The 14,220-nt window shown below is 49.0% G+C and overlaps 2 protein-coding genes across 2 annotated transcripts; one reads left to right on the top strand and one right to left on the bottom strand.

Annotated features, from left to right (window-relative positions):
• Positions 1–384: 384 nt before the first annotated feature.
• LOC115152658 (uncharacterized) lies at positions 385–5,768 on the bottom strand. The gene is made up of 9 exons (XM_029697405.1): positions 5,608–5,768; positions 5,271–5,278; positions 4,189–4,479; positions 3,227–3,373; positions 2,963–3,141; positions 2,601–2,789; positions 2,216–2,335; positions 1,933–2,038; positions 385–955 (listed from the first exon to the last, which is right to left on the bottom strand). Exons 1-8 carry the CDS (start codon positions 5,766–5,768, stop codon positions 2,033–2,035), a joined length of 1,101 nt encoding a protein of 366 aa, XP_029553265.1. The 3' UTR covers positions 385–955; positions 1,933–2,032.
• Positions 5,769–6,341: 573 nt separating this feature from the next.
• Positions 6,342–11,188, top strand: LOC115152659 (uncharacterized). Its single transcript, XM_029697407.1, is given in 2 exon segments — positions 6,342–9,357; positions 9,360–11,188. Coding segments are annotated over 2 exon segments (4,845 nt in total).
• The last annotated feature ends 3,032 nt before the right edge of the window (positions 11,189–14,220 follow it).

A 14,220-nucleotide genomic window follows, 5' to 3' on the forward strand; every position in this document is an offset into this window, starting at 1 on the left:
AGTGAAGAAAAAACACAGCCAACAAGTGCTCAGCATATGTGGAAACTCCTTCAAGACTGTTGGAAAAACATTCCAGGTGAAGCTGGTTGAGAGAATGCCAACAGGGTGCAAAGCTGTCATCAAGGCAAATGGTGGCTATTTGAAGAATCTCAAATATAAAATATATTTGTTTAACACTTTTTAATTTCTACATGATTCCATATGTGTTATTTCATATTTGTGATGTCTTCACTATTATTCTAAAATGTAGAAAATAGTAAAAATAAAGAAAAACCTTTTAATGAGTAGGTGTTCTAAAACTTTTGACCGGTAGTGTATGTCCCAAACACAAATATAGGCCTAAACGGTTTAAAACATTTTGAAAAAGTCCAAGTAGTCCCTCCCTTTTTCAATCTGTTTTCCTCCATTTGCTGCCTAATGAACATGACCCAGCAGCAAAACTCCTTCTGCCATTATCTAAATTTACACACCCATTCCCAGGAAAATCTGTAGACCCTATAGTTATAGCCTATAACTGCAAACTAAATCAAATCAAATGTTATTTGTCACATGCTACGTAAACGGCAGGTGTCGAATAACAGTGAAATGCTTATGGGCCCTTCCCAACAATGCAGAGAGAAAGAACTGGGGCGTTTCTGGACCTGAGTTTTTCCTCGTCAGGAAAAAACAAATGATCCTTCAGCTTGTTTTATGTCACACACACAAATATAGGCCTATGTAAAAATTGTTTGACTGGACAGGCTGCCCACACGCTCTCACCTGTCTCAGTCTCTCTCCTCCAGCACCCTGGTTGTTCCATCCCATGGAGACGTTGAAGACATTGAACCCTGCCAACAACAACAAGGCCATCAGATGACCTCATATTCTATGATGTGGTCATGATCACCATGGTAACACTGGCACAGCAGTGTCATGTGGGTAGTATTTGGGGATTCATTTGAGAATATAGAGTCCCCTGCAAAGGAACAAAATAAATGTTACCATCATTATACAAAAACAATCTGGTTAACACTTTACTTAAAGGCCCAATATATATGTATTTAAAAAATTGGGTAACAATTAAATGCTTTACTGTAATAGTTTTCATTAAAATGGTCAAAAATAAACAAAAATAGCTTTTTAGCAAAAAACTATTTCTCAATAAATAATTTTACTAGGACTGTCTGGGTGTGGTCTGAATGAGGAGTGGAAACTGAAAACTAGCTTTTATTGGCAGAGAGGTTTGGAACGCTCTTTGTTATTGGTCTATTCATTTATTTACCGCTTGGTGAGGTCACCAGGCAAGCCAAAATCCCACCCATGGAAAACCTGCTGATAGATGGTCCTGTGTAGATTGTATTTTCAGACAGCAACTATCAGGATATAACACTGATCAAATGTTTTCACACTTTTACAGTGTTCATTTATAATAATGATACAAAGCACAGGAATAATCGGCTATGAATGATCGGCTATGAAAAGCCAACTGACATTTACTCCTGAGGTGCTGACCTGTTGCACCCTCTACAACCACTGTGATTATTATAATCTGAACCTGCTGGTCATCTATGGACGTTTGAACATCTTGGCCATGTACTGTTATAATCTCCACCCGGCACAGCCAGAAGAGGACTGACCACCCCTCAGAGCTTGGTTCCTCTCTAGGTTTCTTCCTAGGTTCTGGCCTTTCTAGGGAGATTTTCCTAGCCACTGTGCTTCTACATCTGCATTGCTTGCTGTTTGGGGTTTTAGGCTGGGTTTCTGTCCATCGGCTGATGTAAAAAGGGCTTTATAAATACATTTGATTGATTGATTTAATAACATAATTTTGACTGCACTGGGCCTTTAATAAAGCATTTATATGCATGACAGGGTCATAATGCCCTACATAGATACTATTTCATGCAGTGCTAATGCTGGAACAGTTATAACAGGCTAATACTGTGTACGTACCACAGATATCGGTTTCCTCAGTACAGTAGCGACAGGAGCATCGGACGGACCTAACCCTAAAATTTGGCTTTGGGACAGGCCGAGTGGTCCAGGCACTCATCTATGTCTGCATTAGGAGGAAAATGACTATTATGTACAGTCATCTCTCCATAAATACAACTGTAACATATGGCCTATAGATTTATTACATTGTCTTTATTTGTGTATATACATAGTTTGGCAGCCATATTAGAAATTTGTCAGATTTCAGACAAAACTCCATCTAGGGGTCAAGGGTCAGTACCTGTACAGTGGCATCCGTCCCCAGTAAAGCCAGGCTTGCACCTGCAGGTGTAGTTGTACCCTGAGCTGATGCTGTCAGCCATCTTGTGATGTCGAAAGCTGAAGGGAGGGAGGCAGAAGTCTGAGAGGAAAAGAATGAGAGACATGAATGAGGACAGCTCAATGGTAATGAATAGGGCCAGGAGTTTATCTTCGCGAGTAATGAATCAATTCCTGAATCCAGGTGAGGGGTTGCTAGCTGAGTCTTGTTCATTAGGGCACGCAACGGAAACGTTTGAAAATGTTTCGCGACTGGAAATGAAAACGAGCTCCAGGCAGTCCCTCCCTGTTTTCTACCCCGTTTTGTGCCTAATGAACACAACCCTTGTTATCCTAAGCACACTAACCATCCTCAAAGCACTTGTATCCCTGCCTGTCCTCATAGACAGTGGGTAGGGGGCACTATCCACAGGTGAACTGGTCTGTCTCTCCCTGGGATTGAGACTGGGACTGGCACTGCACTCCTGGGAAGCTAGGCTTCCCTTTACACACTTCGGTGGTATTCCCACAGAATTAGGCCACAGACACCCTACCACCTGGGAGGACAAGGCACAAAGGAAGGGTGTGTGGGTTAATCGGCATGGGAATATCATCTCACACTCAAAACCCAGGACTATACTGCGCTCTGGGGAAAACACCCAAGTCCATATAGAAGTGCTCCCCATATTGTTTTGTGTCTGTCTGTCTATGTATGTCTGTATTTGTTTACCTGAAATCTCCCCTGCAGATGGTTGTCCACTATGCTGTCGCATTGGCAGGTGCCACGGTTGAGGCAGTTGCACACATGCAGGATGTGGGCGAACTGAGAGCTGAACAGCTGGTCATTAACTATGATGGTCAGGTAGACAGGCTGGATGTCGAGTGGTGTCCAGGTCAATATGCCATCACCTATAGGGAGAGATACAGGAGGGAATTATAGGTAACTTCGCTAAGAGGGGAGTTGCATGTGTGTGTGTGTGTGTTTGTAGCTCACTTTTCCCAACAGAGGCTTGTGGTGGTCTGGGGAAGAGCATTGAGAAGCTTATATTGTAGGCATCTTGAGTGCTGATCTGCACGTGAACAGTGGATTTGAACTTACAGCGGATCACTGTGGGCTCAGTCACGATGGGAGGCATGTTACCTACATAGGAGAGAAATTGGAGCATGTCAATGGCCTATAGAGAGGCATGCCAATTGACCTCAATCACCACTACACCGCATTTGATGAATTCTTACATAATGGGTGGTAGAATGCATTGGAGTAGGATGAAGTTGCACATAGAGGCTAATCTAAGGTCCATTTTGTGTTTATCCCGCTAAACCAGCCCAATTAGGGTAATAATTAAGATTAGAGTCTGTAATTGGGGAGAGTAAGCTGCTCCTAGATATTTGTCCAGGGGGCAACTTTTTCACAGCGCATGCAACAGTATGGGACTCAAAGAGGAAGGACCAACATGTAGAATAAAGATACAAATTCTTGGACCTTTGGCTAACGTAACAGTTGAGTCACCAAACACCATAGCCAGGTTGAGGTACAGCCCTTGGGACTCCAGACCTAGGCCAGTGTTGTTAGAAGACAGTATGTCATGAACACACTGCAAACTGACTGCATCATACACTGACTGAACAGATAGGACCGTATATGTAACCGAGGGGCTCTGTGTGTATTTTTACCCACTTGTCAGACCAAAGCTGATAGGGTGAAAGACCGCTCCTTTAAACACCTAGCAATATCTGTGAATGGCTACTAATACCTGGCACTCCATGTGTGACTCTGAGTGGAGTTAGGGGTAATTCATCTGTGTGATCCACTATATTAGGGGAGAGAGACCACACTAGAACGCTACTTAGAATAAAGCAATGTATTGGACATGCATTCTAAGTGGTATGTTAGTATGTACATTCAATATGCCTCCAACTCCTTCAATGTGATTTATTGACTTAAGCCTCACTCACAGGACAGGCCAAAGGGGTGCAGGCTCTCCTCCGGGGGAGGGTTGTTGTTGGGGAAGATCATCAGCTTCCCGTCAGACTGCAGGAAGTCATCGGTGTGGTTGGAGCTCCAGAGGCCCAGCAGGCTCACCGCGCGGTTGCAGGTCTGGGGGACCTCCACCAGAGCAGCCAGCTGCTGTCCACCATCACCTCCATGCACCCTCCACACCACCACGTGTAGCCCCCAGGCGTACACCGCCGCACAGCGACTGACTGAAGTACAGTGCACCTCATCTACAAGGACAGCAGAGGGCACTGTTATGTCACCTCAAGGTGATATGAGGATTGCGTTTGTTTGTTTTACTTCGCCCCCTTTTTTCTCCCCAATTTCAGTCTTGTCTCATCGCTGCAACTCCCCAAAGGTCTCGGGAGGCGAAGGTGGAGTCATGCATCCTCCAAAACATGACCCGCCTAACCACGCTTCTTAACACTCACCCGCTTAACCCGGAAGACAGCCGCACCAATGTGTCAGAGGAAACACAGTTCACCTGACAACCGAGGTCAGCCTGCAGGTGTCCGGCCCGCCACAAGGAGTCACTAGAGTAAAGCCCGCCCCCGGCAAAATCTTCCCCTAACCCGGATGATGCTGGGCCAATTGTGCGTTGCCCTATGGGACTCCCGATCACGGCCGGTTGTAATACAACAGTTTGCTGGAAACACTTAGTTTGTTATTTTTGATTAAAACATAACCAATATTCTTTAAATACGAATACCAAACTTGGTATTTAGGCATGGATTTCGCGACGCGGTTAGCTTTTAACAGCTAGGACTGCTATTTCTTGTCCCGGAATCCCGCTTAGCAGACAGGTTGAAGCCTGCTTGACAGAGATGCTAAGCTGCTAGCCATCAAGCTAACGAAGATGATACCAGATGAGCTTTGCAATGGAGCGCTCTTTGTCTGGAGAAATATATGAACTGTTCCAGCGCTGTAGGAGCTTAGTTTCGGGACAAACCAGATCACTCAGAGTTCCAATCCGGCAATTGTTTTCTTGTCAATGATTATTGGCTTGTGGTGGCTTCCTTGATCACGCAGGTCGGCAGCCTACGTAAGAAACTGGGGAAACCGCAGAGTGGAATGATTACCTTTTCTACGCCGGTGGCTGGACGGTGTTCGCGCTTGTTGGATGCATCTCTGCCTTGTCGTTTGTCATTATCAGGCTGGCCAGGCAATAGCGGAGTGGAAGGAGCACAGCAAGAGGAGCAAGGCAATCAACGATGGTCGCATCTCACGAGCCGTGGAAGCTGAAGACAGCGGCCACTGTCTATACTCCCAGCTAGAGGCCCGGAGTAGATACAAACAACAAATAGTTTTGTTGTCCTGGAGCCTGATCTTCCTGCACCTTTGTCGCTGGGGGTGTCTGCAGCCGCAGTGCCTACTCCTACGATTTCGAAGTCGACGTCGACGACCTTCCGTCCCTTTTCTGGATCAAGCAGGGCTTCTCCATCTGTCGGAGGCCTGTAACGGGCTCAAGTTCTCCTGCCTCTCGCCCATCCATAAAGGGTTCTCCTGGCTGCTCGCCAGCCAGGGTTTTGGCCAGCTCCATTGTAGAGGTCGACCGATTATGATTTTTCAACACCGATACCGATTACATACATACATACATACATACATACATACATACATACATACATACATGCATGCATACATACATACATACTGTAACGACCCGGTATTGTGTTCTGTGTTCGTGGGTGTGTTATGGTTCTCATGGCTACTAGCAGGGGTTGAATGTGTCAGGACAGAGGGAAAGGGTGGGGGGTATGATGGGTAATCCCGCGGGGTTTGGAAATGCATAAATAGGGATTGCTGTCTCATCTCTCTCTCTCTTTCTGTTCGGGCCTTGATCTGTTCTTATGGGGGTGACCCTCAACCCGACATGGTGTAATTGTGTACGTTCGGTATTTAGCGGCGTGGGCTGTGGCCACAACAATAGCCCAGTTTAGGAATAAACCTGTGTTCTAACCTGCACACCTGGAGTCCGTCTCTTTTCCTTTTATGACCCAGCCGGGTCATTACATTGGTGTCAGAAGTGCTTTCGAACTACGGGATCGAGACTAGGCGAGTTAGCTGTTCAGTATAGGCCGGGTTGGCTTTAGCGTAACTCGCATCTACGGTCATGATGCTTGGGGCGAGGCAGAAAATTAAGGAAGAGTCGGACAAAGTGTCCGTTGTGGGCTCGGGGGTACCCGGTCGGGAGGGTCGGGCGGCGACAGCCGTAGATGAGCTGGAGAGCCACATGGCGGGAGTTAAATTGTCAGTCAGCAAGTTGGCAGAACTGGCGGGTTTTCCTTCACTCCGCTCGAGAGCAGACGTCACGGCGACGGGGATATCAACGTCACCGGGTGCGGAAATGGCGGGGCCTGCGTATGTAAACAGAGATGGCGGCGGCCTATTGCCATTAGCCACGGTAGCGGCTAAACTACCAAAGTTCAATGGACAAGGTAAATGGGAAGTTTTTTTCACTCAATTCGAGTTGTTGGCTGCAGCCGGGAGGTGGTCTGACGAGACGAAAGCGTTACAGCTTGCCCTGAGCCTGGCAGAGGAGGCGTCGGAATGCCTGTTAACGCTAGCCCCGGACGAGAGGGGCGACTACGGTGCGCTAGTGGAGGCATTGGGGGGCCGTTTCGGCAGCGACGCGCAGCCCAACATGCTGCGGATTGAACTGAGTAACAAAAAGAGACTTCAAGGGGAATCATTAAAGGCGTTGGCAAGTGGTATTCTGAGCCTGACCAGGCGGGCTTATGCAACTATGCCGATTGGGGTGCAAGACGAGCTGGCACGGGACAGTTTTATTAGAGCGCTCTCTTCCACCGAACTGGGTAAGCATGTTCAGATGGCGGACCCACCATCTCTGCGGGCTGCAGTGGAGATAGCCAGGAAGAGGGAGCTGATCTGGGGTGAGGGAATGAGAGTGGAAGTCGCCAGTCAACCAGAGGTGAGAGCAGCGGTGGCTGGGGTGCCAGGGTGGGCCAGAGTGGGCCGACGAGTTGTGCGGGCTAGTCAAGACTGCTTCGCTTGTCATGGAGAGGGGCTCCAGGCAGCGTCGCAGTGTCAGCTCAACTCCTATTGTATGCTGGGGTTGTGGCCAGCCTGGCCACATTCAGCGGGAGTGTGGCAGATTACCCCGTCACCAGGGAAACGACGGCGGGTTCTCGCGCAGGGGGCAGCGCGGACCCACCCCCCCGCCCCCAAAGCCACTGTAAGCAAAAGAGGTACCCAGCAGCGCAGACAAGAGGGTGGGGACCTGCTCCCCCAGGGTGTAGCTGCCGCCGTGTTTCCTAGTCCGGTAGTTGTGGTGGGACGTACCACCGTTGGGGACTTCTGTAATGTCATCGTCAAGGTGGAGGGGGTGGAATGTTTGGCCCTGGTCGACACGGGCTCTACAGTAACCCTGGTGAGACCAGACATACTACCTGTTGGGGTGCGGGTGGAGCCGACCCTTGTCCAGCTACGGACTGTCACGGGGGAGCTAGCCCCCATGTTAGGGAAGTGTCAGCTATCTGTGACTGTGGGGGGGAGAACTGTGGGGTGTCCGGCATGGGTAGCAGCGGTGCAGGACCCCTGTATACTGGGAATGGACTTTTTGAAAAACTGTGGGGCTCAGTTGGACTTAGCGTCGGGCACTTTGAGGCTGTCGGGGGGGCCCACAGTGGGAATGTCGACTTCGGGAGGGCCAGCAGGGGGCAGGGCTGTCCCTCCGTCTTCCTCCAAGCTTGCAGAAACTCCACCGGTCATCCCGGCTGCTCCCTTGGTCGTTGTGCCATTCCAGCAGCTGTCTCCGGCGGCGACGGCCTTCACTCCCCATCATGGTGCAAGCACAGGCAGCTCAGTAGCCCAAAACACACTGGCTCCTTCACCCCATCAGCCCGACGGGGGGAAGGAGGAAGCTATAGACGCCGTTGAGGCTGTGTGGCTGAAGAACTGTCAGGGTCTGGATGAGGGACAACAGAGACAGTTAAAGCAGCTGCTGTTGGACTTTAAAGATAGCTTCGCTTGGGGGGAAGATGAGGTAGGACAAACGCACCTAGTTCAGCACGAAATAGACACTGGGGATGCCCGACCCATTAAAATTCGGCCCCGTCGTATTCCCCTTGCCAGGAGGGAAGCAGCAGACACAGCTATTGTTGACATGTTGCGGGCTGATTTCATTGAGCCATCAGATAGCCCATGGTCCGCGCCGGTCGTCATGGTGCCCAAGAAAGGGGGTAAACTTAGGTTTTGTGTTGACTACAGGGGCCTAAATTCTATCACCACTAAAGACTCTTATCCCCTACCGAGGATTGATGAGTCGCTAGACCACGTGAGAGGGTCCTCGTGGTTCTCCTCCCTTGATCTGCGTAGTGGCTACTGGCAGGTGCCCCTCTCGCCAGGGGCACGTGAAAAAACGGCCTTCTCCACAGATAGGGGCCATTGGCAGTTCAAGGTGCTGTGCTTCGGGCTCTGTAATGCTCCTGCCACCTTTGAGAGGCTCATGGACAGAGTGCTGGCGGGGGTTCCGAGAGACGAGTGTGTTGTGTACCTAGACGACATATTGGTGCACGGCACATCGTTTGAGGGGGCACTGGGGGCAATTAGGCGAGTGTTGGAGAGGATCTCGGGGGCAGGGCTAAAATTACATCCGGGAAAGTGCCATTTCATGCAAAGGGAGGTGGCGTTCCTGGGGCATCAGCTGGGTGGTGAGGGCATCAGCACGATGCCAGACAAAGTAGAGGCTGTGAGGGGGTGGCCAGTTCCAGGGGGAAAAAAAGAGGTTAAGAGCTTCCTGGGGCTGGCATCCTACTATCGTAGGTTTGTGAAGGGGTTTGCGGGGGTAGCGGCTCCTTTGAACCACCTTCTCAAGGAGGACACTGTTTTTCAGTGGACCGAAGAGCACCAGCGGGCGTTTGAGGCCCTCAAACGTGCCCTGATGGAGGCTCCTGTCCTGGCCTCACCAGACCCGAACCGTCCGTTCATCCTGGACACCGACGCAAGCAATGAGGGTTTGGGGGCTGTACTGGCTCAGCGTGGTCCTGATGGGGAACACGTAGTAGCTTATTACAGCAGAACTTTTGATAAGGCAGAGAAACGCTACTGCGTGACAAGGAGAGAGCTTTTGGCTGTCGTGGCAGCAGTACGCCATTTCAAGTACTACCTGGGGGGCTGCCGTTTGTGGTCCGGACGGATCACTCCGCCCTGCAGTGGCTTCTCTCCTTCAAGGAGCCAGAGGGTCAGATTGCCCGCTGGCTGGAGGAGCTGCAACCATACGACTTCCAGGTGGAGCACAGAGCCGGCCTTCGCCACAGCAATGCAGACGCCTTGTCCCGCCGCCCGTGTGCTGAGCATGGCTGTGGGTACTGCGCCAAACGGGTGGAGCGAGAGAGAGAACTGTGCAGGGAGGAGGGAGTCACCGCCACGGTGAGTCAGCTGAGGGTGACAGAGTGCCGGGAGCTTGAGGCTGTGGACGTTGGGGAGTGGAGGCGTCGCCAGGAGGAGGACGCAGAGCTGCGTCCTGTGCTGCGGTGGGTGGAAGAGAGAAGACGACCGCCGTGGGGGGAAGTAGCCCCTCTATCACCAGTCACCAAGGGGCTGTGGGCTAAATTCACAGTCCTTAGAGTGGCTGAGGGAGTGCTCCAGAGGGGGTGGAAAAAGCCAGCGACTGGAGAAATTACGTGGCAGGTAGTGGTGCCCAAAAGGCTGCAGGGGAGCGTGTTACAGCAGCTTCACGGGGGAGTTGGCGCAGGGCATTTTGGGGTCTCCAAAACGTTAAAGCGTGTGCGTAAAGGCTTCTATTGGGCCAGGCACAGGAGGGATGTTGAGGACTTTTGTAGGCAGTGCGACGAGTGTGCTGCTAAAAAAGGACCTCCAGGTCAGTCACACGCCCTCCTACAACAATTCCCAGTAGGGGAGCCCATGGAGAGACTGGGGGTAGACATAGTGGGGCCGTTTCCAACCACAGACAGCGGTAACAGGTGGATTCTAACCGCTATGGACTACTTCACCAAGTGGCCGGAGGCTTACGCTCTCCCAGACCAGGAGGCAGCGACAGTAGCTGATGCGTTGGTGGGGGGAATAATCAGTCGGTTTGGGGTGCCACAGTCTATTCACAGCGACCAGGGGAGAAACTTCGAGTCACGGGTGTTCTCAGAGTTGTGTAGACGGTTAGGCGCGGAGAAGACGCGCACTACGCCACTTCACCCCCAGAGTGATGGACTGGTGGAAAGATTTAACAGAACGTTAGCACAGCAGCTGGCCATCGTTACCTCAAAACACCAGAGAGATTGGGACACCCACTTACCGTTTATTCTTATGGCATGTAGGTCGGCTGTTCAAGAATCGACTGCGTGCTCCCCAGCGCTACTAATGTTAGGTCGTGAGTTGCGCACCCCAGCCGAACTGACGTTTGGTCACCCTCCTGATAATGACGACGGGGTTTTGCCTGGCCCGAACTATGTGTGTCGTCTGCAGAACCGGTTAGAAGCGGCTCACACCTTCGCAAGAGAGCAACTTGAGAACGCAGGGGTCCGCCAAAAGCGCCACTACGACTCGCGCGCTAGGGGGAGGCACTTTGGAGCGGGAGAATGTGTGTGGCTTCACAACCCCACGCGCAAGAAGGGGCGGTGCCCAAAGCTGGACAGTGCATGGGTGGGGCCGTGTCTGGTGATAGAGAGAGTGGGGGAGGTGACGTACCGGGTGGAGGTCCCCCCACGGAGCAGGAAGGTGGTGGTCCACCGGGACCGATTGGCACCCTACAGAGGGAGGAAAACGGTAGGAAATGGGAGTGAGGTCTCTGATGTGAGCCCACGGGAACAGTCTAACGAGGAGACTCTAGCGCAACCTGAGCCTGGGATGGGGGCTGCTTCTTCAGAGGGCGCTGGAAATGACATTGGGGCAGATGAGTGTTCTGGGGGTTCACCGGTGAGAGCCACGGGGAGGCCCAAGAGACTGATGCGACCTCCGGGTCGTTTTAAGGATTTTGTTGTGTAACCCTAGGGGCTAGGGTTTAGAAAGGGGGGGGCTATGTAACGACCCGGTATTGTGTTCTGTGTTCGTGGGTGTGTTATGGTTCTCATGGCTACTAGCAGGGGTTGAATGTGTCAGGACAGAGGGAAAGGGTGGGGGGTATGATGGGTAATCCCGCGGGGTTTGGAAATGCATAAATAGGGATTGCTGTCTCATCTCTCTCTCTCTTTCTGTTCGGGCCTTGATCTGTTCTTATGGGGGTGACCCTCAACCCGACATGGTGTAATTGTGTACGTTCGGTATTTAGCGGCGTGGGCTGTGGCCACAACAATAGCCCAGTTTAGGAATAAACCTGTGTTCTAACCTGCACACCTGGAGTCCGTCTCTTTTCCTTTTATGACCCAGCCGGGTCATTACAATACATACATACATACATACATACATACATACATACATACATACATACATACATACATACATACATACATACATACATACATACATACATACATACATACATACATACATACATACATACATACATAATAATGACAATTGCAACAATACTGAATGAACAATGAGCACTATTATTTGACCTTAGTATAATCCTTAAATAAAATCAATTTAGTCTCAAATAAATAATGAAACATGCTCAATTTGGTTTAAATAGTGCAAAAACACGGTGTTGGAGAAGAAAGTAAAAGTGCAATATGTGCCATGTAAAAAAGCGAATGTTTAAGTTCCTTGCTCAGAACATGAGAACATATGAAAGCTGGTGGTTCCTTTTAACATGAGTCTTCAATATTCCCAGTTAAGAACTTTTAGGTTGTAGTTATTATAGGAATTATGACGTGTCGACTATTTCTCTCTGTACCATTTGTATTTCTATACCTTTGACTATTGGATGTTCTTATAGGCACTTTAGTATTGCCAGCCTAATCTTGGGAGTTGATAGGCTTGACGTCATAAACAGAGCTGTGCATCAAGCATTGCTAAGAGCTGCTGGCAAACACAGTAAAGAGCTTTTTGAATGAATGCTTACAAGCTTGCTCCTGCTTACCACCCTGCAGTCAGACTGCTCTATCAAATATCAAATTATAGACTTAATTATAATAAACACACAGAATAGCCTTTGGTCATTAATAGGGTCTAATCCAGAAACTATAATTTCGAAAACAAAATGTTTATTCTTTCAGTGAAATACGGAACCTTTCCGTATTTTATTGAACGGGTGGCAACCCGAAGTCTAAATATTGCTGTTACATTGCACAACCTTCAATGTTATGTCATAATTATGTAAAATTCTGGCAAATGAATTACGGTCTTTGTTAGGAAGAAATGGTCTTCACAGTTCGCAACGAACCAGGCGGCCCAAACTGCTGCATATACCCTGACTCTGCTTGCACTGAACGCAAGAAGTGACACAATGTCCCTAGTTAATAATGCCTACAAAAAATTATTTCTTTTAACTAAATATGCAGGTTTAAAAAAATAGACTTGTGCTTTTTTTGCAAATGCGCTTTTGTTAAATCATCACCCTTTTGGCGAAGTTGAAGTAGGCTGTGATTTGATGATAAATTAACAGGCACCGCATTGATTATATGCAACGCAGGACAAGCTAGTTAACCTCGTAATATCATCAACCATGTGTAGTTAACTAGTGATTATGTGAAGATTGATTGTTTTTTATAAGATAAGTTTAATGCTAGCTAGCAACTTACCATACCTCCTTGCAGCCGCAAGGTCCTTTGATGCTGCACTCGTGTAACATGTGGTCAGCCTGCCACGCAGTCTCCTCGTGGATTGCAATGTAATCGGCCATAATCGGCGTCCAAAAAGGCCGATGACCGATTGTTATGAAAACTTGAAATCGGCCCTAATTAATCAACCATGGCGATGAATCTGTCGACCTCTACTCCATTGTAAGAAATGTGACCGTTCCTGGTGCAAAAACAATGTCTAAGCTGCTCCCGAATGTACTACATCAGGACATGGAAATTGATTCTATCATAGTTTATGTGGGTTTTAATGACATTATGAAGGGCAGCTCTGAACAGTTGAAACTGGATTTTAAAGAGCTGATTGACTCTCTGCTAAACATGAACAAAAGACCCATCATATCCGGCCCTGTGCCATCTCTGAATCGTGGCACTGAACGCTTTAGCAGGATTCTTTCTCTTCACAATCTCTCCTGGCTCAAAGTGGAGGAGAGATTGACTTCATCACTACTTGTATTTATGAGAGGTATTGACATGTTGAATGCACCGAGCTGTCTGTTTGAATTACTAGCGCACAGCTTAACACATATGCATACCCCACAAAACATGCCACAAGAGGTCTCTTCACAGTCCCAGAACAGACTATGGGAGGCGCACAGTGTTACATAGAGCCATGGAACTCTATTCCACATCAAGTAACTGAGGCAAGCACTAAAATTAGATAAAAAAAACTGATAAAAATACACTTTATGGAACAGCGGGGACTGTGAAGCAACACAAACATAGGCACAGACGAGGGCATACACACACATGATAACATACGCACTATACACACGGATTTTGTACTGTATATATGTGGTGGTAGTGGTGGAGTAGGGGCCTGAGGGCACACAGTGTGTTGTAAAATCTGTGAATGTATTTTAATGTTTTCTAAATTGTATAAACTGCCTTATTTTGCTGGATCCTTGGCAGCAGCTAATGGGGATCCATAATAAATACGAATATAGCCGGTGATCAAACCTTACTGACAGAGACCTCCACATCATCCACACCAGGACCTCCAGTCCCTCTCCTGACTATGCACACCGCCACTTAACCTAAACACACACACACACACACACACACACACACACACACACACACACACACACAGAGGTAAGGATAATTAACCACATGAGATTTACAGCCCATAATACAACCCATAAGGCACACACACATGCACATGCACGCACACACACTGACCTTGTGGAAAGCAGCCATCGTCACCACCGCGGGGACCCGTCTGGCCTGTCCATCTGTCTCCAGCTAGTCCTTCTCGCCCTGCAGCGTGAAGATATT

Source organism: Salmo trutta, chromosome 18 (genome assembly GCF_901001165.1).
Source record: "Salmo trutta chromosome 18, fSalTru1.1, whole genome shotgun sequence".
Taxonomy (NCBI): Eukaryota; Metazoa; Chordata; class Actinopteri; order Salmoniformes; family Salmonidae; genus Salmo; species Salmo trutta.